At 39.3% G+C, this 23151-nt stretch overlaps 1 protein-coding gene across 6 annotated transcripts in view; it reads right to left on the reverse strand.

The window, feature by feature from the left end:
• Window positions 1-23151, reverse strand: part of LOC138060850 (tyrosine-protein kinase transmembrane receptor ROR2) — a 149624-nt gene that overhangs the window by 123777 nt on the left and 2696 nt on the right. Inside the window, exon 1 of one of the 6 annotated variants that reach the window (XM_068925436.1) lies at window positions 6690-7057. The exons of 2 other annotated variants lie outside the window; for them this stretch is intronic. Coding sequence is in view for 1 of the 4 variants with exons in the window: in XM_068925433.1 (XP_068781534.1) it covers window positions 6819-6867 (49 nt within the window). In the remaining 3 variants the exon portion in view is untranslated. Of the gene's footprint in view, window positions 1-6689; window positions 7058-23151 lie in introns of those variants that run through there. 3 more of the 6 variants (XM_068925433.1, XM_068925434.1, XM_068925437.1) reach the window with 3 other exon arrangements.

The raw sequence follows: 23151 nt of genomic DNA on the forward strand, positions 1-23151 counted from the left end.
AATTCCAAGCCTGATGTTCGACTTTAATCAGTAGGACTAGCAAAAGGATTTACGTGTATAATTTTCACCAATTCAGGTGAACTTTGTTACAAAGTTTATATGAAGGCAAATGCCAATGAAGGCAAGAATAAAAGCTCTATTATATTTGCCATGGACTACAAGAAATCCACTGAAAATTCTGATTAAAACACCCTCGAAACAAATTTTAAAAGCTTTTGCCATATCAAAAGGTAGAAGAAACTGGCATTTACAGAATAGGAGACTGTTACCGTAGATGAGAACACTGAAAAGCCACATATATTTAATGAAAAGGTTTTGCTGTTCTGTTAAAAACCACCTTTTGTACCACAGCTCATTGTAAAATAACCAAGTTATGTACCCATACAGGTCTTCCCTGTAATATTTTTAAATCCCAGCAGGAGAGTCTGGCCTCTGGCAGTCAGTGTGAATCAACACTGACTCCAAACATTTCTCTCCTGAAGACGAAACTTTGCTTCCTTACTTTGAAAGCAAAAGTTTTGTTTTGTTTTGCCACCACAGCAGAAAGAAAAAGAAAACTGAATCAAGCTTATACTGTTCTTATATCAGTATGCACACCGTAAATTAAGGACAACGCTAGTTATTTGAGATGGAACGAAGCAACGGCTTCCACAAAGATTCTGTGCAATTCAAGACTTCCTTTCCCCTTAGAAGGCAAAGTACTTTCAAATTGCAGTAAGTATTATTTTCAAATACTCCCAGGTAACATTGCATGAGTTGGGTCTTTAAAATACATTTCAGAATATGGAATGTCAAAATTAATATTAAAATGCCAGCTAAAACACCCAGCTGGTGTTTCCAGCTGGTATTAGGGTATTTTTGAGAATGGAAATGGCCAGCAAGCTCACAAAACCATCAGTACTCCACCATTTACACAAACACACACACACATTTGTCACAGAAAATATACCAGGCTTTCTACGTTTTGACCCTGAGCCCGTTTATACTCCTATTGCAGAACGCTGGAGGCTGACTATGCCTTTCAGGCAGCTCTGGTAGGCCATCTATTAACATTCACCCTAGTAACAAAAAATACTAAAGTGGCTGCTGACCATATCCACCCTTTAGGTAACAGCTTTCCTGCCACTATACATGGCCACAGACACTCTGCCTGGATAATCAGGCATCACAGTACAGGAAGTTAAATAAAAAAAAACTATTCCTGAACAAATTTGGGAAGGAGTTCTTAAAATAAGGCTCAGCTGTAGAGAACACAGTGCCAGAAGCCACTGCCTTTTTTTTTTTTTTTTTTAAACAAAAAATGCTTCATTCCAAGCATCTATAATGGTTACTGTGGAAGTGATACTACACAGGGAAAGGGGCAACCTGTTAGATGTTCAGCTCCAAGTACGAAGGAATCAGATTTTAAAGTAAGGTTTTAAACCAAGGTCAGGCTCGTCACCTGGAGGTTTACATACAGCCACGATGTTCTAATCAAGAAGATGGCGAGGAATCCTGTGTTTCAAAAGCATCTAGTTCAGTATATGCTCTACTGGCATAGAAATAATATGCACAGAAACAGTTAAAAAAAAAAAAAAAGTCATATAAACTTTCGAGAGCTGGGCTCTCAGAAGGCAAGCAGGGTGAAGCGTTCTTTAGAAGAGAAGAAATTGAGCTGTCATATCTACTTATAAACACTGAAATGTTCCCCAAGACTTCAAGAACAAAACTAATACATGACCAGCAACAATTAAAACATTACCAGACTCCAAATCGTGGGTGATTTCTCAGCAGATCAAGCAATACAACTAGTTGAATCTGCATTAAGCTCATACCAGCCCCCAAAACCAATCAGATGGTGTCACAGTAATCTGAGAACCCCAGGAAATGCCAGAGCTGTCAGGCCACCACCTTCTCAGTAACATTTCCCCAAAATTAGAAACTGGATACAGTAGGTCACTAGTTGGCAAAATTCCCAGCCTCAAATGACAGCCTGCCAAAGAGAGAGGGGCACTCCTCCATCACCTACCCTACTAACAGGAGGCCATGACAGTCTCTAGAGAGTGGAATCAGTGCTTCACCAGACAGAAAGGACAGGGACTTGCTTTATTTTCTATAGAGTACTCCAGCATCCCCAGCAAGCCAATTTAATCAGAACTCATGAAATGAGCTTCCTCTTCAAAACACTCCATTTTAACTTGATCTATTGCCATATAATATTCTTCACTGAAATTATGAATTGCAGCCAGGAGTTCATAAGGAGTAGGGCACCTTGGTTATCCAGGTGAACCTCACAGAACTTCTGTTGCTAAATATTTTCTAAGTGCTGATCCCTTCATAATAATCAGGATGGAGAAGGACGATGGAACATCAATAAATGATCAATAAAGCTTTCTTTATAAGAGATATGTGAGATTTAAAAAAAGCAGTTGCTCTTAAGTTACAATGTCAAGAACTCTTTTACTCATGGACTTCCCTTTAACTTCACTACCTTGAAGATAGCCCGCTGCTACCGCAGCTCCATCCTTGCATATCATGATGATAAATGTAGCACCAAAATCAAACTTGGGCTCCTATATGCCTTTGTTTCAACAAGTCTTTCAGACCCTAAAATATTTTTGTGGCTCTCAATCACATCATAAATGTCACAGCCCCTGGAAGGAAGCCGATTCACAGGAGGGAGATGTGACTCTCTCCTCTGCACTGTAGGATATGGATGCTCTACAGAATACCCTGTGTCTCCAGAGCAGAGAATTTAGCGTGCATCTCGATAGTGTGTAGCTTGATTTCTTCCCAGTCCTGTCTCTTTCCAAAAAGAAAACAGATTATATAGGAAAAGTGCACATCAGGTCTCAACTCCGACACGGAACCAGGACACCCTGCGATGCACATCTGGAGACCAGAACGCACAGATACATCGTGAAATGCACCTGCCTGCAATGCACAACAAGTCATCATCGCTCAAAGACATCCACGCAAAAGAAAGAGGCATGAAAGTAACTGAAAGGTCTAATGTCCTTTACTAGCGTATGATCCATTTTTACTTAATAAATTGGAATGTCAAATTTAACTTAAGGTAAGGCTACAAGCCTCTCAAAACAGCTTCTCCTGAAATCCCATTTCACAGAGGCACATTGTGTTACGCATACTTCAAGCTAAATGTTTACTAGGTATTTGAGAGAAGCAGAATATTAATATAATCTGCGTGGAAAAGGAACTCTTAGATTTTCTACAAAGACCAGGTCACATATATGGAATAAAAGTCAAACAACCTATTGTTTGGAAAAGCAGAAGTACAAAAATTGCCCAAAGAAAACAAAACTGAGACAGAAAAGACCAAGTTCCTAAGTCTCTTTGCAAAACAGAATGAAAAAAAACAAAACAAACAAAAACCCAAGCTATTTCTATTCTTAAATAAGGACTAGCTGGTGAAATCTATCCTGATGAATCAACTTGAAAACTTGTCTTTGAAAAGATTTAATAGGAATTCCTTCCCAACCAAACTGAAATTAAAGTCCTGGGTACAGGAGAAAATGGCAGGAAGTAATGTGTAGTACATATGGCATTTAAAAAAATTCCATTAGCTATGTAATTTTTTTTTTTGTTTTTGGCTAAAAACAGGGATAACAACTAGAGACTGCACATAAAAGAGACTTGAGAAAATTACAGGATATATTTACATGAAAGTAAGCCTGGTCGATTTTTTAAAATATTGTTAACATGCCAGAAACTCATGACACATACAAAAAAGTAAAATAAAATGCTAAGTTATTCCAATGGCAAAATAATTTGTACGAATAAATCCCAGTCAAATTTACAGCAATGGCACATACCCAGACAGAATTTTTGGCTCCTACAGATCTGTGTTTCAGGATAAACTGACTTCACTGCGGCAGTATTGGGAGCCAAGCCTTTATCTAGCACAAGCTGATTGATGAGACAGGAGCACTAGTCTGGCAAACGAAGAACTGGCTTTTGATGAGGGAAGCCAGGCCACTGGAGAGAAAAAAAGAAAAAAATAGAGGGGACCGTGCCAAAACGTCATCAGACATCCAGCACGCTGGAGAAAACGGCTGAGCTGAGACAGCGCGTGTACGCCGACAGTCCGTCCTAAGATTGTACCTCTCTAATCACAGGGACAGCAGTAGGGCAGGGACACACAGCTTCCCATCTGACTTGGGAACAAATACAGCATTAAGACTTGTTAAGGGGGAAGAAAGTGTTAAGTCATGCTGAGACTTCAGTTCATGAATGCATCATGAGCCTGCGATTTGGGGGGCGGGGGGGGGGGGGGAGCTTACTGCAAAAGAGCCAGCTCCTCCTCTGAGACAACAGCCATAGACCCTCAGGGAACAAAAATCGGAGTTCACATCAGTGTCAAAAGCTGGAATGGCAGAGGTGGCGATGCCAGAGGGCATCTACAGGGACTAGCAGGCCCACCGGTTGGTGAAAGCGTTGGCGCAGAGGGGCTTCAGTGCCTCAGAGGCCGCCGGGACACAAGGCGGCTCAGAGCTGGAAGACCCCGCGCACGCACGGGCAGACGAAGCGGCACGGCCAGCTCCGGACCCAACACCTGCGCCACGTCTGTGCAGCGCCAGGGACTGCGTGCTGCTGCCGCCGTCACCTTTATGTGGAGGGATGATATCCCTGGGGCTGAAGGTGCGTGATGGGCCCCTTCAGCTCCGCCCTGCCTCCTCGCAGGGCAGCCGGGCGCTGTCAACGCTGGGCCACGTCCCGCCGAGGTGGGTGCGTTCACCCGCAGGGCTGCGCGGGCTTCCCCAGCAGCTACTGCCCGGCTCCTGCAAAGCACCGGCGGCCGGCCGAACAATATCATCTCACGAGCTGCCACTCGAACCGTCCTGGTTTACGTGACACGGACATCGATCCAGTAAAACCCAGCCATAAATCAGAAAGGATCTAAACTCCCAATAGAGCAATGTGTTTAAAACACGCAGAAAGACTAAAGGACAGGCATCCAGGTTACGTGGGCAAATGATCCTTCAGAATTTAAAACCGTATCATTAAGTATTTACGCCTTCACACAACACAAGTGATCTTTTGACACAGTACTTCCAAACCTCATGACAAACAGAGCTATGTTCAAGCAGCACCACACTATGTTATCATCACTAAACCAAGCATAAATAAGGCCAGGTAAGAGACTACAAGCTTCATTACAGCATTTAACTTTCAGATCAGCAAAGGCTGAGTAACTTTGAATTTCTAAAACATCTCTTTGTCCTTCTCCAATAATTAAATATGCTAAAGAGGCCAGAAGAGAAATACTGAGAGCCATCCAGGAGATCTCAGAGCCATGAATTAATTTTACTTTTGAAAGGTGGTTAAATAATATTTCAGTGTGAAGGAACAGACATCTTTACTGTGCACCACATTCCTGCCATTCCAACCTGTCCACAGGTTCCTGTTCATGTTCTGTCTTTTTTTTCCCCTGTATATAGAGAGCCTTCTTTCACAAAAAACGCATCATACGGGGAAGTTTCAGAGCACGTTACATTTTAAGATGACATGCCTGAAGTATAAATTATTGAAAAAATACTATCCTTTAAGAAAAAAAAAAAAAGAAAAGAAAAAAAATGAGAGAGCTAGAGAGAGACATAGACCAGATGGTGTGGAAGGCGAATCAAAACAGCACAAGGGTTATTAAATTGCATCCACTTGGAACTCTTTAACTGGCCAAGAATCAGCAAGACAGATTTCCAAGTGAGCCTGAACATTCAGGGCTAAAATCCTAGGCCCCTAACCCAGCTGCAAATCAAAATCAAAAGAGTGTCATTGTAAGCACACTGGAAAAAGATTGTTTAATTTGTGTTTAATTTTTATGCCTGCCACAGTTACAATAAAAGCATGTTGGAAGAGAGCCAGCTTTCTCATGGGAGACTCTTAAGGCTCACGGCTATCCAGAGGAGACTCCTTTACCAGAAATATTCTTCTTACATATAATGTGACACTGTGAGGGGAAAAAATGGAAGCCATAAAGGATACTTAAAAATTCCATAGATAAATACTTTTTCCGATGAAAGCTGCAGCTATTCCCTAATTCTAAGAATCCAGGCACTTACATTTAAGAAGCAATTTTGAACATCCAAGTTAGAAAATTCTGGCTGAACTGCACTGCATACAGGCAGAAATGCTTCTTGCTTGTGCAAAATGCACCAAGAAGCCCATTGCAATAGCTCATACTTAGTGCAATGTAGGGAACTAGCTTTTCCTTTCTGCTCTTACACTCAAAACTGCATGTCCTTAAACACTCTCTGCTGACAACAGAAAATGGAAAAAGAACTCTTACGAAAAATCAAAGACTAGAGTAATACACCTGAAACCATTACCAGATTTGCCAGCCTTCCCAAGAAACAGACGGTAGCAAGGTATTTGCCTATATTATATTAAGCAAATATAATGTCAGCTCAGGCCCTGCAGCTCTACGGCAACTGGTAACAAGAGCAGTTTAAAGAGAAGAGTTTTCAAGACTAGGAACTCTTTAGCAATAGTTTCTGAAACATATACAGTGCAAATAAAAGAAATTAGAAAAAAATACATTGCCTGTTAAATGGAAAGGGCTGAGGTCAGGCAGTATTAGTAACGAGAGCTATGCAACTCTCCATCCTCAAAGCACTGGACAGTGAGGATGCTAACTCCCCATTGAGTCAAAGTATCTTTCATATCATGCAGATAGAGAGAGTAAAGCGTACCTGGCAACCTTCGGCTGTCAAGTCAGTCCACATCGAGCATTATAGTCAGAAGTTTGACTCACGGATTTTTTTTAAACTCAAGGATTTTTGGAACAGTCACCGAGAAAGTAAAGATAAAAGCAGACCCACCAAAAGAAATGAACAATGCTTTCGTGAAATCCCTGTTTTTCCTATCCATCCTTAGTTGTTCTGTGATCTCTCTTTCTCCAGATGATGCATATTACCACTTCATTCATCTGTCTCGTGGCCAGTCTAAGCAATGCTCTGTTTTAACTTTGTCATTCCTTTCGCTACTAGATACCGTAATCGGTTCATCTCACGGCTGAGCGCCTGCCCCTTCTGCTTGACCACTGTTTTGAATCCAGTCTGTCAGGAATCACCCCACATGCGACCTTTGACCGGGCTCTAAATTTAAAGTGCTCTAGGGCTCTCAGAAATAGTTTCCTCAGCAAAAATGCCGAGATAAATGTGAACATAAGCTCACTGCAGTAAATTAACGTAGACTCAAGACAGAAATTTCCTGTGATCCTTCCTTCAGTAAGATAAAAAGCAACAGTTAAATCTAGCTTTAAACATTGTCTTCACGATCCTCAGACTGATGCACGAACCTGAGAGTGACAGATACAGAACAATATATTACTAAACTGTACCAGAAAACTACCATGAACTTCAGGGAAGCCTGGACCCCATCCTATGTTTGCAAAAATCCACACATTCATTAGCATATCTACCAGGATAGCACAAATTATAGAGGCATAAAGCAATTTATAAAGTGATCTTTCATCTTAATCAGTTTGCTTTTAGCATCAAAGAGAGTCCATATCCTGCTGGCAATCTAAAATACCTCACCTTTCTGACTTACACTTCCAAAACCAAAGCAAATAATGAACAGTTAAAAATGGTAATAAAGTAAACCAAACAATAGCATCTAGGCATCACTTAACTAAATTTTAACAGTAGAAAAAAAGCAGCTATTTTGAAATGTAATAATAAGCAACTGCAAAGACACACAAAAATCCAAGATTAAATCAGTTCCTGTATCTTGATCTGTAGCCAAAGGAATGTTGTTATTTACAACATCTATATTGCTTCAAGGGGAGGCCAGCTGGCTTGAACACAGGCTTTCTAATCTAAAACATCTTTAGCAATTAGCAACATCATCTGTCAGCTCTAAGAGACCCTAAATTTTCTTTGTTTGAATATTTAGTAACATCCTTAGTGTCACTTCATTCACTGTAGCAGAATCACACCAGTTTACACCAGCAGAAGCCAGGCACTACACTTTTGGTAGTTTCATAAAAACAGAATAAAGAATAAGTTTAAAAATGAAAGTACAGACAAGGTGCCTATTAACAGTATAGAGCTTTCTTTCTGTAGTCTGCATAAAAAAACCCACTTGGAGAAAAGGAACGGTCTTGCTCTTTCTTTTAAAGGTACGCCTGTTTCTTGGTTTGCACCTCCTCCCGTAAACTCAAAAAGTATACCCACACATTGAGAGCAAACAAACTTCATAAGTTTTGCTATTTATGTTGTGTTGCTTGTCCCCTTTTCTCTAGCCAGCGCTCATTAAGAGAGAACCATGGTGGTAGCCCACAGTTACCTAACTGCACTAAGGTAGCTAAATGCCAAGAAATTTAAATGCTATAAGAAGAGCTTCAACGTCATATTCCTTCACATAAAAATATCGGTAAGCTAGTAGCTTCTACTTCTATTTGAATCCCAATGAACAACAAGAACTTCTGACACGGGGTTTCTATTTTAGCGTTTTCATCCCTTACTTTTTCTTCTTACGACTTTAGCAAGTTCTCCGTTAAACGTCATATTATGTGTATGCGCAATCCTGCCTGGGGTCACATATTCATAAGCATGCACACAAACACAATACTAAGGCATAAAACAATGTTTAAATAGCGTCTACATATTCCTTACACAATATGCAGGATTAACATCTGTAATGTAAAATTGCCTGAAAAAATTCTTCAGAGGAGATTAGAGGATTTATGGCCCCTTCGGAAACCATCCACTGCCTACACCATTATATTAAAATTTTAAATGATCCTCAGAAATTTTTATATCTGATTAACTTATTTCTTAAAAATCAGACACAAGGGCCTGTTAAGTTGCCAGTCTCTCATCAGCTCTTTTGCTCACCCTACTCTTACTTTTTTTTTTTTTCCTAATTGCTTTCACAAATCTACAGGAGTCCACAGAACTGGCGCATTTTCCTTTTTTAATATCAGGCACTGTTACTCAAGTCTCCACCTATAAACTGGATAAACTGAATCAGTCAAGATTTGATAGCAAAAAAATCAATAAAATGTGTTGTTAAAGCAGACTTCTTAAAACATGAGGTGCTCCCACTTAACTCTTCAAACACAATAATTTAGTAACAGGCTGATGCTCCCTCAGGAAAAACAAAACAAAACAAAAAAGTTAATTATTTTCCTCAACAGAAGCAAAACTGGTATTATTCTAACCTTACCAAACGCATTTCAGAAGGTCACGCTTCAAAATATTTCTTTCCATTCTGAGACTAGGATCAGCACAAGGCAAAACACTCCTGAAATACAATCACAGTGCAGACAAACCTCTCTGGATCTCAGCATGCTCCATGGAACGGCCCTCTGCCTCAGTTTCCTTATTTATAAAATAAATGAGACCATTTCACTTTCTCACGCAATTTGAAAAATTAATCAGCATTTATAAAGTTGCTGCTCTTTGCAACAGGAGTTTCTGGAGGTGTTACTAACTCCACAACACACGCTATCACTAACAGCTACAGCTGTGTCTAAGAATTACAAGTCCCTGCTCTGTTTTAGGTGTTGGACACTAATAGTTGAAGGAGTAACACAGAAATTCAGATCTGGCAAGTAAAACGCCTTTCAGTTCCAATTTCATAAAGCCATACTATAATGATATAGGTCTGGCTCTTTTTTAATAGATCTTCTATTCAGGTAAAAAATGACTTTATGTTCCCTGAAAGAATCTGGTTTCTTGCAAAGTTCAAAACTCATTATCACCTTCAACAAAGACATTTAAATGCTGACTTTGTTCGCTTTCTTGTAGAACAGCGGTCTGCTATTACTGAAGCTGTAGAAAAAAATATATAGTAATCTTTAGAGCGAAAAAAGCACATTTTTGTGCACTCCTTGTGCTTTACCTGTTGAATTATTTTCCTATTAGTCCAACTCCTATCAAAAAAAGGCTTTACCAGTAAGGAGCTCATGGAACAAAGCAAAAAATACAACTAACAGAGACACTGGTCTCCCCAGCTACATGTTGGAGAACACCAGCGGGTGAGATTAGGCCACAGCTGTGCACTGAAAATTGAGTTTTCCTATCTGTTTTATACAAGAGGTAGAGACTGCCTAAGAAATGGCACTGCTTCTCATGTGATTCAGAACACCATTACATACGGGAAAGATGAACCTCACCAATTCCATTAAAGAACAGTGATGAAATAGTTCTTATGCACCATGGTTTTATTAATTTCTTGACTCCTATATTGTTTAGAGGCTTCTCATTATTCATATAATCTGTATGCAGCCATCATCTTCAATAAAGCAATTTTGCCAGTGGCTTGTGGTGGCACTATTAATGATTAACATATTTAGAAGAGTGTTAGCAATAGATGATAACTGGTTTACAAGCAAGTAAAACGCAAAATGTGTTTATGGAACCAGGCCTTTTTAACTTCAGCTCAGCACACGGCTGCTTAGGGAAAGGCAGCGAAACAGTCTGTAGATTTTTTTTTTTTTCCACCAAAACAGTTATATAGGTTCTCACTTTTGAGCAATTCCTGGTTCACGTACTTCCTTCACAGTGCAGTTTTGTGGAGACAAGCAAAATTTGGCTTTAGATGGTTTGTGTCTGCTCATGTAGTTTGGGAGATCAATAAAACTGTACCGTGAACTAGACCCCATCCTAATGCAAAAACACACCTTAGCGTAAGGAAAACAAATTTCCTTTTTCAGTCTGAGCTATAATTATACAAGCCAAAATATAAAATAATAATGGGGGCTGAAGGAACTATATACCACGCTACACACACACAAATCATATACAAAGGCCTGCCTGGACTAAAAGAGAAACAGGGACTCTGCAGAAACGGATGTTCCTGAAAACTGAAGTACAACTAAGATGAGGTCTCTGAGAAGCTAAAAAAAAAAGTGGTTTATACTAAGCTGGGCTGACACTCTTGAGCTAATTAAACATGGTCAATATTTAATGTAACGTTTAAGTAATCAGTGACATAGGGCACTACTTACTTACCATGTAAATGCTATTCTATTATTTAGGATAAAACTCAATACATCTCAAATCGCAGCCTGAAAAAATCTGCTAATATACAAATAGGAAGAAAAGGAGCACATCTGTAATTTCTTAGCGCATGCGAGCGGCATAAAGACAAACCACTACTCGTTCACAGATGCAGCTGCGATTCAAACCAATGTTATTTTCAAAACTGCTGTTGGTGAAGCCACAGTTGACATCAGATTTCTTATTATAAATAATAACTATATTTACACTGTGTGCCTGGGGAATACCTAGAACATGCAGGTCCCCACCGCTTGGAACTTAAGCACTATGGCTTTAATCCTGTTAAGCACCAACCAAAACTATGCAAAAGGGAAACATACTGCTGATAACACAAGTGGTTGCCGGTCACACAACCCACTCCCAGCAGAATATCAGAAATGCCAGCTTCAAGCACTTATCAAATACTGTGCAAAATCTCTTGCAAGTCAATCAAATAAACCTCGAACCCTTAAAAAAAAAAAAACACAAAAATCACCTTTTTGTCCTCTGTTATATTTTTATAGTTTACACATGGAATAAAAATATGAATTCAACTTGGTTTCTAAATCTGAATTTTCCTTCCTTGAATAGCCACTTGCAATACTAATTTATCAAAACAGCTTTAGCTTTTCCTATAGTCGAGGTCAAATTACACCAGTTCTGCGCAGTTCCAGATATTCCACTTAAGTGGTTACTAAAAGATTAAAATTGTTGCATTTGATTTTAACATATAATTTGAGCTGAACTATTTTATTTGCTAGTTAAACAGCATTTTGCCCCACTCCAGAGACTAAATTCACCACAGAGCAGAGCAATCTTACCACTTCATAAATATCTTGTTAACAGCTAAACTATGACCTAGGTAAGACACTTCATCACAAAACAGAACATTAAATCAACCAACCTCATTTTTGTTAAAGCAGCAAAACAAACTGTAGCTCTTTCAGAAAGGAGAGGAACCCTGATGGTGGGGAGAATGATAACTACTAGTACAAATGAAAGTATTGGCTTCTTTCTCTCGGGACCAAGAGGGATTTATTCCAAATTATGGTTTTAATTTAAAGACATTTGGTGGTCGCAAGTCCCTTCTGGACATTCATCCAAATCCCTAAACCACCACACGTTTTAGAAAAACTTGGCAGTCTCTGCAGAGAAAAGCCTAGGTCTGACCTAATGGACTCAGAATTACCAGAGAGAGTTGCCTCACCAGTTCAAGGAGGAAAAACACTAGGATAACAGTATAGAGAAAAGACAGACAGCCCTCACAAAGAGGTTATATATATCAGACACTGTGGAATGATAAAGGAGGTCATGATTTTCAGTATTTCATAATTATAGTTTTAACTTGAAGAAAAAAAAGAACGCGTCTCTCTCAAAGAAACCCATCCACTATTGTTACTACTCGTAGCTTTCAAAGTGGCAGAGCCTGCAGATGGTAAAACTGGTAACAGAATACAACTTCCTTCATGTCTCTGTCAACGCTGAATATTTCAAACTGGGCATAGCATTCATATATTTGAAATGTCCACCTATCACAGTAGCCATTAACTAAGAATAAGACACAAACTCACCTCCCTTCTCATCCTTAAGTAGGACCTGCTCTACAGCTCACGTGGTGAAAGACACAGCCATTGCTTAGAGCTGCAGCTGAACAGAGAAGTAATCCAAATGTAAGGATTTTTCCAAATACAGCTTAGTACTGTGTTATGGTACCTGCACCACAGGTAATGTGGGCAGAAGGGGTCGTAGAAGTTTCTAACTCTCTCAAGTCCACGCACACCAGCTAGTTAGCCTCCCCAATGCTTCCATCCCACTTCCTCACTGCCCTAATCCCAGTTCCTCACCCCACAGGCCTCTGCCATCCTCACAAACTGGCTCAGTCCCTCTCCTGACTCACTCTCCCGCCCAAATCCTCTGCTCAGCCGTGCTCACACTCCCCCACCTACTCCCACCTCGTAACTGCTGTGCTCCCCGTTTCACCTTTCCTGGTCTTATGCCTGGCATCCTATGCAAAAAAAGTGCAAATGCTTGATACCAGTGGAGTTGCTGGGGCATCATCAGTTAACAAGCAGCCGCCAACTGGCACTAAGGGCTCGGTTAGTCACAGAAAAGCATCAGCTTGGAGGTATTCACCCTGCTTGCTGTTCAGGTGACTTTTTTTTTTTTTTTTTTTTTTTTTTTTTACAAACAGTCAGAAGCAGCCACGGTGGATCACTCTGAGGCGCTTCACCATTGATGGCAAGATATTTGCGAGCTCCCATGATCTGAAGTGCTAGGTCATAGGCAAAGGATTAGTCAAAAACAAAACAAAACAAAACTGTTAGGATAAAATATGCTGGGGGGGGGGGAAGTACAGAAACAGGGAAGTAAAATGAAGGAAGGAGACAAGATGATGGGAGTTACAGGAACAGACAAAGACAAGTCCTGTAAATAGAGTGAGAAATGTATCGATCTACTCATGCCTTATTTTGATATATCCAAGTCCATAACTTATTTCAAATGAATACTAATACTTAACTTTGAGATTATACCATATGCTCCAATAGGCACAGTAGTTTTAATTAACTGCATGGTCTCGCAACATGCAACTACTCACACACTAAGGATTTTTAAACAGCAAGGAAAAGCAGGAGAACATTAACCAGTATAAGATTAAAGGATAGCATTTTAATCCATTAAAATGGTGCAGGCATGATTTTAAGAGAGAAAGAGTTTGAAAAAAGTTTTCTATGAACTTTGCCTGAACTCAGGGGGAAAAAAAAAAAAAAAAAATCAACCGAATCTTTAGAAATAGCCATGCCTGAACTCTGCCTTTCAAATTGATGAATTTCCTTCTCTGGTACAATTATGACAACATACCATACTAAGTTAAAGAAAGGCAAGTTATTTAAGCAGAAATGACTGAAGCAGAGACTTAGACATGTCACACAAGTTTCTGCTAGAGGAAGTTTACCTCCCAAGGTCTGTAATATGACAGCTCCTATCCTGCACTGAATGATAGCAGGAAGCTGAGCCACCTAAGGGAAATGGTAGTGGTATTTAGTTTGAGGTGAAACTGTCCCACATGATATTCTCATAGGCAAAATATGAAAACATGATGTAGTGGTAAGTGCAAACTCATTAGAAAACTATACTCAGAATAGCTATCAATGATTAACTGATAACAGTGGAGTTTCACAAGTTTCGGTGCTACTGATATCTTGTTTATTGAACTCTGCAGACAACATTGAGGTGTCATGTGCTGCTAATACACTGATCTTGGCAAATGAGAGAAAACATCAGTAAAAATGGTTGGGGGGGGATAAAAAAGTGCAACTCAGTAAAGATAAGCACAGGGTTCTGTGCTTAAACAATTACATCAATACAGAATGAGGGCTAACAGGCTTGGCAACAGTTCTGCATAAAAGGTCTGGAGTAGATCATAAGCTGAGCAATGCCATACTGTTACAAAAGAGGCAGACATCACTTTGGGAAAATAAAAATATCATCTGTTAAATATAGGAAATAATCCTTTTCCTTTACTCAGTTCTGTGCAGGCTGAGCTGGAATATGCCAGTATCAGTTAGCACACTTCAAGAAGGATGTTTTGGAGCGAGTCTAGAGGAGAAGAGTGAGCATGAGCAGGGATTCAGAAAGGCTGAGAGAACAGGGTTTTTTCTCCCTAAGGAGCAGTATCTACAAGGAAACAATATAAAATTGTTGAAAATGGTTTGTTTCAAAGTTTCAGAAGATGTTTCAAAAGTTGAAAAAATCCTAAAGGACAGCTACAAAGCATAGAGGAATAAACTGTAACAGTAAGTAATGAATTCATATTACAACCAAGGATAATTAAGCCCTTGAACATTTGCCTATGGAAGTCGCTGAAACTCTGTTCTTGACACTGGTTGAGAACAGGTGATGCTCCACAGAGGTGATCCTGCCTTGAGGAACGGATAATCTGACCTCTCAAGGTCCCTTCAAACTCTTCCTTCCTAATGATACTGTGATTACAAAAAATCTTGAGCTTTCTAGCGAATAAAACGGATGCAAAAGCACTTGCTGAATTTCTAGAGAGCCTAGCAGCACCGTATCGCAATTTGATTTTCTCAGTTCATTTCTAGAAACGTTAAATCATATGTCAATGACCAACACAAACAAAGATGACGTTTCAAGTATTTCACTGATCACTAAATGCTTGTCTGCAGGAAGAAGTTACTACATCTAGCTTACTCTGTGGTTTCACACTGAACTTGTACATGCTAATAACTACCTCAGCGAACACAGTAAGCGCTCAGTAAATGTTAAGTAGCTTTTTCCACTTTTCACAATTTTGAAAATGCACTGTAAATTTACACCTTTGCTTTTTTACTTGCCTGAGTAAACACATCCATCCCCAAGTTCTAGAATCACAACTGTTTCTAGCTCTACATGCTTTGGATTGAAAAATAGGCTAATTTCTGAAATCTGTTTTTCCTCTCTCTACATGCTCTTCTTATCTTCAACTGGCGTGATCCTATTCAAAGCATCTTCTGTATGACGAACAATTGCCTTCGTTGAATATATTTTTAAATAATACATTGACAAAAGTATGCATATTTTTGTGAAGAGGAACATTATGCAAACATTTTCTAGACACAAAATCTGCAAGTAACGTTTCTTTTCCTTGGCATTTTGAAAACCACAATAGGTAGACAATGGACTTTGTTACAGATTTTCTATTACATGTGAGGGAACAGATCTGAATCTTATTTCTACACTGACACAGACAAAACAAAATAAATGTGAGATCAGCTTTAATGAGACAGGTTGGATAACTATCTACAAGTTGAGATATTACCACCCAAATCCACTGAGTCTGCAAAACCAAGCATAAGGAACAGACTCACCTTCTCAAGATTTTTATTAACTGCTGCTCCTGGTTTGGCTGGAAATACTTTAAAAAAAAAAAAAATCAACTTGTTGCCTTAAATTGCTTCCAGGCAGTGCTAGGAAGCAGTTATTTTTAAAATTAAAACAACAGCAGATATAGTCTCCTTATGTAGGTTTGGTTCAAATCCTGTCCAAGCTTGTAATTTTATCTATATAATATCACTTTCCCCTTTGTAAGGGATTCTGGTCTATCATGAAAGGAGTCATCATTAACCACCAATATAACTACAGAATATTTGTATATAGTTCTTAATGTTTAAGGTCACCCTTCAGCTATTGGGTTCCAAGGGTACAGCAACTGATCTTTATTTCCCGTTCCCCAGTAAAGAAAATCCTTATATGAATGTAATTCTCTGGTTTGGCAGAGACTCCTCCCCCTTTTTTCTTTTCAACTTCATGAAAAAAGTTTCAAGTGCCCTCCAAAGAAGTATGATTTTTCATCAGAAACTCATAAGACTTAAAAGAGTAATTATGGCTTGATACTACAAAATCCTTGTTATTTTGAACTCAGTATATCCAAATAGTTGCATTCAAATAACAAACTGAGCGCTGTAGTGGGCTTTCATAGTTAAAGCTTTGATATGTTTCTCAAAACTGTATTTCACACCAACTTCACATGTGCTTACTGTATTAAAAACCTCTTATTATATTAATGCAGTTGTAATCGTTCTTACCAAGTACAATGCAATACAAAACTCATAGGAATCCTAAAACTGAGCTTAAGTAATGACTGCTGGCGATTCCACTGCTAGAACACAAAAAGAAATAAAAAAAGGGTATTTGGGGCAAGAATAACTAACTGGCAATTAATTAACTATTTGTTTGTAGATTAGGCTTTTGAGGCAGGTGAGGTTTTTCTTATTTGAATGACACGAGTAAGACTCAGCTCTGCAGAGTCTGAATGCGAGATAGCCACCAGTTATGAGAATATTTTGGAAAATGTTTCAAAATTTCTAGCCCATACAATTATGTAAATATTTCTGCATATCATATTTTCTATCTCTGTGAGTACAATCCCATGGCAATTTAAGCTGTGCTAAGCCAGGGCTACCCTGTTCTCCCTCTCCCAGCCCTCTAGCCATTCAGTCCCACCTCCTCCCTGTGCCAGTATTCACACTCCTAGCGCCTGGGAGGTAAGCCAACTCAGGCAGCCTCGCCAGGAACAGATTAGATTTTGTAGGGTTAGTTTTCGGCCATTTGGCTCTCTGATATCCAGTCTGGGTAACTTCACATTACGTGACAATCACTTCAGGGCAGACGCACCTCAAGGTAATCGTTCATAAAGGAAAACGCCTCCCTAACATATTAGCAAAGAGTACAAACCAATGTGCATTTAAAATCAGAACACCCATGACCATTGCCATGTAAAATAAAACAGGATACTACATTATATTTGGATCGGATATCTAAAATCTATTGGCACAATCTTCATTTTCCTTGTCACCCTTTTTTTTTTTTTAAAGAACAGATAAAGATTAATATATAGAGAAACATCAATGCTGTATTACTAGGTTTAATATTGTTGTTGTGTTTTTCTTTTTTTCTGCAGTCAATATAACTCTGCTATGTCACCTTTCTAAACTAGACATTTCTTTGGACTTTTTACTTTGTGTCAACCACAACAAAACCATTTGTTAATTTATTTCCCACTACATAGACTCCCTCATTTTACACACTACGAAACCTCAGCGCTTGCTTTAAACTGTGTAACTTCCTTCTGAAACTTTACTACCATCAAATATGCAGAAAATTTCATATATCTTCAGGACCTCTAAGCTTTCAAACAGTTTTTATTAGATTAGTTCAAATGAGAGATTCACAAAACCTATTTTAAAATAATTCAGCTGTTACAGGCTGCCAAGAAGCACCACTAATAATTTTTTTTTCTTTTTCTGATATTTTTCTATTCAGCAATGCTTTTGACACGCTTGTAAGAGTAATTTCTTAGGCAAATCCAGACAAATCTGTTGAATGTTCCCAGACTTGTCCTTCTTGACTTTTTAAATTCAGAATGTCTTATTATTCTAGCATTAGACCTTTGTTTGCTCTCCTTTCAAAAGGACAGATCAGAGAGGTTCAAGAGCACCTTCATCTGCCTGAAGACGGAGCTGCTGCGATTCAGCCCCCCTCCTGTACCTCACTGCGCATCCCAGCTCCCTGCCTTGTGCCAGCACTGGTGGCCCCAGAGACAACCAGTTTTAATGTAGTTCTCTTACATGGACTTACTGTACTAGTCACAGTTTGTTATTTCCTTATATACCTGTGCCATACTAGAAATCCAGTCATTGACCAGGGTTCTTCCGTCCTCCACGGGGTATAAAGCAGCCTGCCATTTGAGACAAATCTAAGACAGAGCACACAAAGAAACGGACGATACCAGCCAGCACGACAAGACGCAATTAACCTAACCATTACATGAGGATTTCTAAAGACATGACAGAAAGGAAGGATAATGAGTAGTTTTTCTGATATTTATGGGAAGATCCTATGAAGCATGAAGGCAAATAGGAAGGAAAGTGCGTAGCAGAGACGGACACTGTGAGCTAAGTGGAGATTCATTAATTCTGCTTTTGGAAGATGCTAGTATTACCATCCTTTTCCCATCCATTCATCAAAACCCACTAGGTGGGCTAGTGAAATAGGTGACCTCTCTGCTAAATCCCAGCTTAGCAACCAGGACTGCGGAGGTTACAGCCTCCTCTGGCCTATCAGCAAAGCTGCTCGTGAGAGATCTCTGATCCATCTAACTCAAAATCAAACAGGTTAGCTTAGACAGACTGAACCGCAGGACTTATGCTAATTTGGCCTGAAACAGATGGCTGAATATCCACCCTCTGATCTGACAGCAGACCTGGAAGGTGGCAGGGGGGAAATGATGAAGAGCTGGGGATGGGGAAGGAGATAACCTCTTTTACCAGTGCAGGTGGATATGGAAGATGTCCGTCCACAAGTAACAAAAAATTACAACATCTACAGCTTGTTAAGGGCCTTAAAAGTGAAAGATTAATGTCTTACAAATAAAAAAAATATATATACACAAAGCAGTAACACTAAGATCTTCCTGTCAAAGATAGCTGAAATGCCTGAGCTGTGTTCTGAGTTAAGCTGCTCCTAAAATTCTTCTGTGCAGGTCATCACTGCCCCTGAACCTTGGTCTTCAGAAAAATCCTTGATGTCCACTGTGCACCCAAACTAGAAGTATGAGATCTGCCTATTCTGTGGCAGACAGCAGAGAAAGAAAGCTCTTCCACCACGCAAGAGTCCACCAGTCTCACTACAGTTTGCATTAGGGTATAGCTCCATGATTCCTCTTTCAGACTTACATACAGTGAATTTGGTTTGGTGGACCGTTCATATGATTTAGAAGAACAGAGTGTTTCTATGTCTGACACGTGAAAACCAAAGTCTTAATATTCTTTACAACCATAGGCTTTGTACTTTGTTTTTCTTAAGAAACATTGATAAAATTCTTCCTGTCTTTCTCTGTAAGTTATTTGTCCTCTATCTACCCTACAACTGAATATTTGACTGTATTATTTCTCTGATAAGGAATTATTCCTTTGATAGTTTAATTTATGATTCAAATGGGCAGCTGTGTATGTCATGCCAAAAAGTAAGCCTTCACAATTTTTTGCAGAACTCTAATGGAATTTATCTTCTCTTCATACAAGTCAAGTCCCTCTAGTTATGTTCACAATACTGCTGAAAGGTAACCTTAAAGCATTATACTAGCAAAAGCTAGAAGAATCTGTTATAGAAGCCACTTCATCTTGAAGTAATACTTACCAGAGGAACTCTTAAATGAACGGCCTGGAGCAGTGCTGATGAGGACAAGAAGCAATAACCTGGAGTTACGGAATAAAATGTTTATCCTACAGATATTAAAGGAAGTGTTCAAACAGAGCAATTAGACAGAAATTAAGTTCAGAGGAGGTGGCATAGATATGCCAGTATACACACAGGGATTTTTCTTACAAGAGAGAATGCTGAATGTTTTTTTGTTGTTGCTATTTAAATAGTTGCAGTACCTGAAGGGGAAGTAGCAAATCTAAAAGGTATTTATGTGCATCGCTCCTGTTTGAAATTGGTGGGAGACTTCAGCGACAAAATACTTATGGGGACCAGATACAAATTCCTGACTGTATTACTCACATGCTTAAAACCACACTCCGGGCAAACTGAGGTCTGAACAGTAGCCCATTGGCTTGCTTTGCTTTGCTGTTCCTGCAAGCAGTACCATCAGAAAATAATCTCACGATGCTACAGCAAAATCAACATAGTGAGACAGAAAAGGTGCTATCTGTTTCCATCCTGCTAATTCTGCTTTTACCTCTCCCAATGTAGTCTTCCACTCCCACGCAATCCTTTTTCCTTACTGTTAGTTTTCAGTGGATTCAGCTTGCTGATTTAACTGCCTGAACAGTGGCGGAAGCATTAAGGATGGCACAAAGAAAGGGGGTGAGAACACGCTTGCCTGGCCAGGGAAAGGAAGAGGGTGGAAGTCGTTCTTTCCATGGCAGCACAGAGGTTCAGGTGCCCATGAAACTGCACCCTAACAATCACAATGCCAGGAGATGTCAGCCCTGCTCTGTTCGGCGCTCAGAGGGAAGAGGCACATAACGCCACACTCATGCTTCACATACCTTTTACTGAATCACGAATAGCGTGGCATCCTTCATCTTTGATCAACTGTTACAGACCACAGTTTTTCACCGTCGCACACAGGTATGCATTGTGACGGTTTATACAGCAAAAGCAGAAAGCCTTGGTGTATGCGAAGACCAATTCAATCTGCAGCTAGCGGTAGAGCTCCTTTGTTTCAGGAAGCTGTGCACGCTATTGACGTGCTGTGTGTATGTTACAGCTCGTGTAGATCTATACGAGCCAACTTCAAACCTGCAGCTATTTGTGGTTTCAAAAAAGAACAACAATCAACATCGCTAGGAAATGAAAGTGGAAATCTTTCCCCAAACTATTTGAGGAGGACAAACAGATGCAGAGAAAAAAGGTTGCTTGTGCATGAGGTCTGCAGAGAACATCAGAAAAACTATCTTGCAAGATGTTTGCAAATGAATATTGGTGCATGGCAAAAGCTTGAGAAAAAGCAAATGTAAAAGATGGTACAGGATACTTCATTTCCAACTATTTGCACGTTCAGACAAAATCAAGAGGAAAGACAATCATTTAAGTTAAATTGTTTTTTGTCCCAAAAGGTTCCTGGTGATGCCGCAGAAGCTTGCCGTATAAGTAACAATAATAACAATTAAAAAAAAAAACAGGATTAACAAACAATGCATCTTCTTTCAGTGCACCAAAATCCTGCCATTCCTTTTCTTTGTAGCTTTAACTACTTTGTAATCACTGGATTAGAAGACTTGAGAACCTGCATACTTTCCAGACATGCTGAGCCTAATGACAACTTCCTTTACAAAGCTACAGCCTCACAATGAATGACTTAAATGGCAAACCATCCTTTGCACAGAAGACATAGTGACAGATACTATAAATTAGGTGAAATACTGTTAAGTAGCATCTCTCCCCTCTGAGTAACAGCACAAGACAACACAGAACTTCCACAGGAATATTTATGTATAAAAACCAAAGGAACTTTCTTGACTTAATGTTTTTACTTTGCCTGCAATGTGCAAAATAATAAAAAGAGGCTCTGAAAATTACATCCTCTCTTAGCCAACAGAATGATTAAAAGCTTCATATGCTGACTGCTTTTAGCTAGCACTTTTTACTGCACACAAAATTTGAATGAAGGCTTTGAAGATAAACTGTGAAGAGGATGCTACACGTCTTTATATATAGAAGATTCACACAGTTACCAAAAAAAGTCAGTATTTAATATCATTCTTTCCTTTTCAATTCCATTCTCATAGGCTAGTGGGGCTAAGACTATCAGTTTTCTGATAACGGTCAAATATATTTCCATGCAAACAACAGCTCTGAAAGCTATTAACACCTTAGACAAAGTGCAGTGAGTTTAGAAAAAGATCAGCTTTCTCGCAAACAACTGGAAGCTCACTGAATAGGATTAACCTGCCAGGTCTGTCAACTGGTCCTTTTCTCCCTGCATCCTGCATTTCTATACTATTTATAGCAGAAAAGGGATTACAGAGAAAACAGCAATTCCATTACAAATACTTAACATAATCAAGACACTCAAGGAGGGAAAAAAAGACATTCAGTGGCAATTCTTGACCCAAGGATAAACTTCACCATTTAGCTACTTGACAATTTAATTATCGCAAGAAAAGGCTTGATTCAAGTTTGACCTTAAAAAAAAAAGGCCGTGTAGTCAATGGCATTTATTAAAAGCTGTATTAAGATTTCTCATATTCAAAGCTGTATGGGCTTTTACCAGGTGACCTGAATACAATTTCCAGAGCTGAATCACATTTACGAAAGTCAGCAGAGGGCTATAGCTAAATGCAATGCAACTTTAAAGATTCAAGCGTCTTACTACTTTTTGTTGTAAGGCGTTTAAGGGGATTCAGGAGCATTTTGTACTTCACTCAATTCTCCACTTACACTGTACTCTAAGAAATTATTTTTTTCTTCTTAACACTTAGATGTTAACACACCACAGGGTTTGCAAAATCATAACACAGGGTTACCATTAGGTTTTCACTCCCACAGACTGTTGACAGAAATCTTAGAAAAAAATGTTCTGCGTGCTTTGCAAGTCATGTGAGTATTAACTTTAGGTTGACTAAAACGTCGCTCCCTATTTAACGGTAAGGGGGGTGAAGCGAGTTAGGTAAATCTAAATGTGTAGTCTGTAAACGTGGTAAATTGCGCACCACTAGTTTCTACAAACCACCATCCTAATTTTTGTTGCATTAGAACCTCCCGAAAAATTGTATTTTAAAGTGGTCGCTGAAAAGACGCAAATGACCTTTTCAAAAATAAACGCTGAAATAAAACGTAGATGAGCAAATACTCTGTTTAGCATTAAGCAAATCTAATTTAAGAGAAGACTACTGCTTAACAATAGAACGATACAAGTATTTATTACTGTGATTATGAGCTCCAATCACTCTGCTCCACGTTATATGAAGAGAGAAAAAGTCTTTAAAGTTCATGCGTAGGGAAAAGTACCGCGAATCGACACTTTTCACAGGTGCTTGAGACGATCAGCACAAACCCACCCGCAGGAGAGCACCGTGGGGGGGGGGGGGGGGAAATAATAATCCCAAGTCCTCTTTTAAGGGCAGTGTGCGATGTTATACTTCTTTCAGGAAGGTTC

This window comes from Struthio camelus, chromosome W, assembly GCF_040807025.1.
Source record: "Struthio camelus isolate bStrCam1 chromosome W, bStrCam1.hap1, whole genome shotgun sequence".
NCBI classification, from domain to species: Eukaryota; Metazoa; Chordata; class Aves; order Struthioniformes; family Struthionidae; genus Struthio; species Struthio camelus.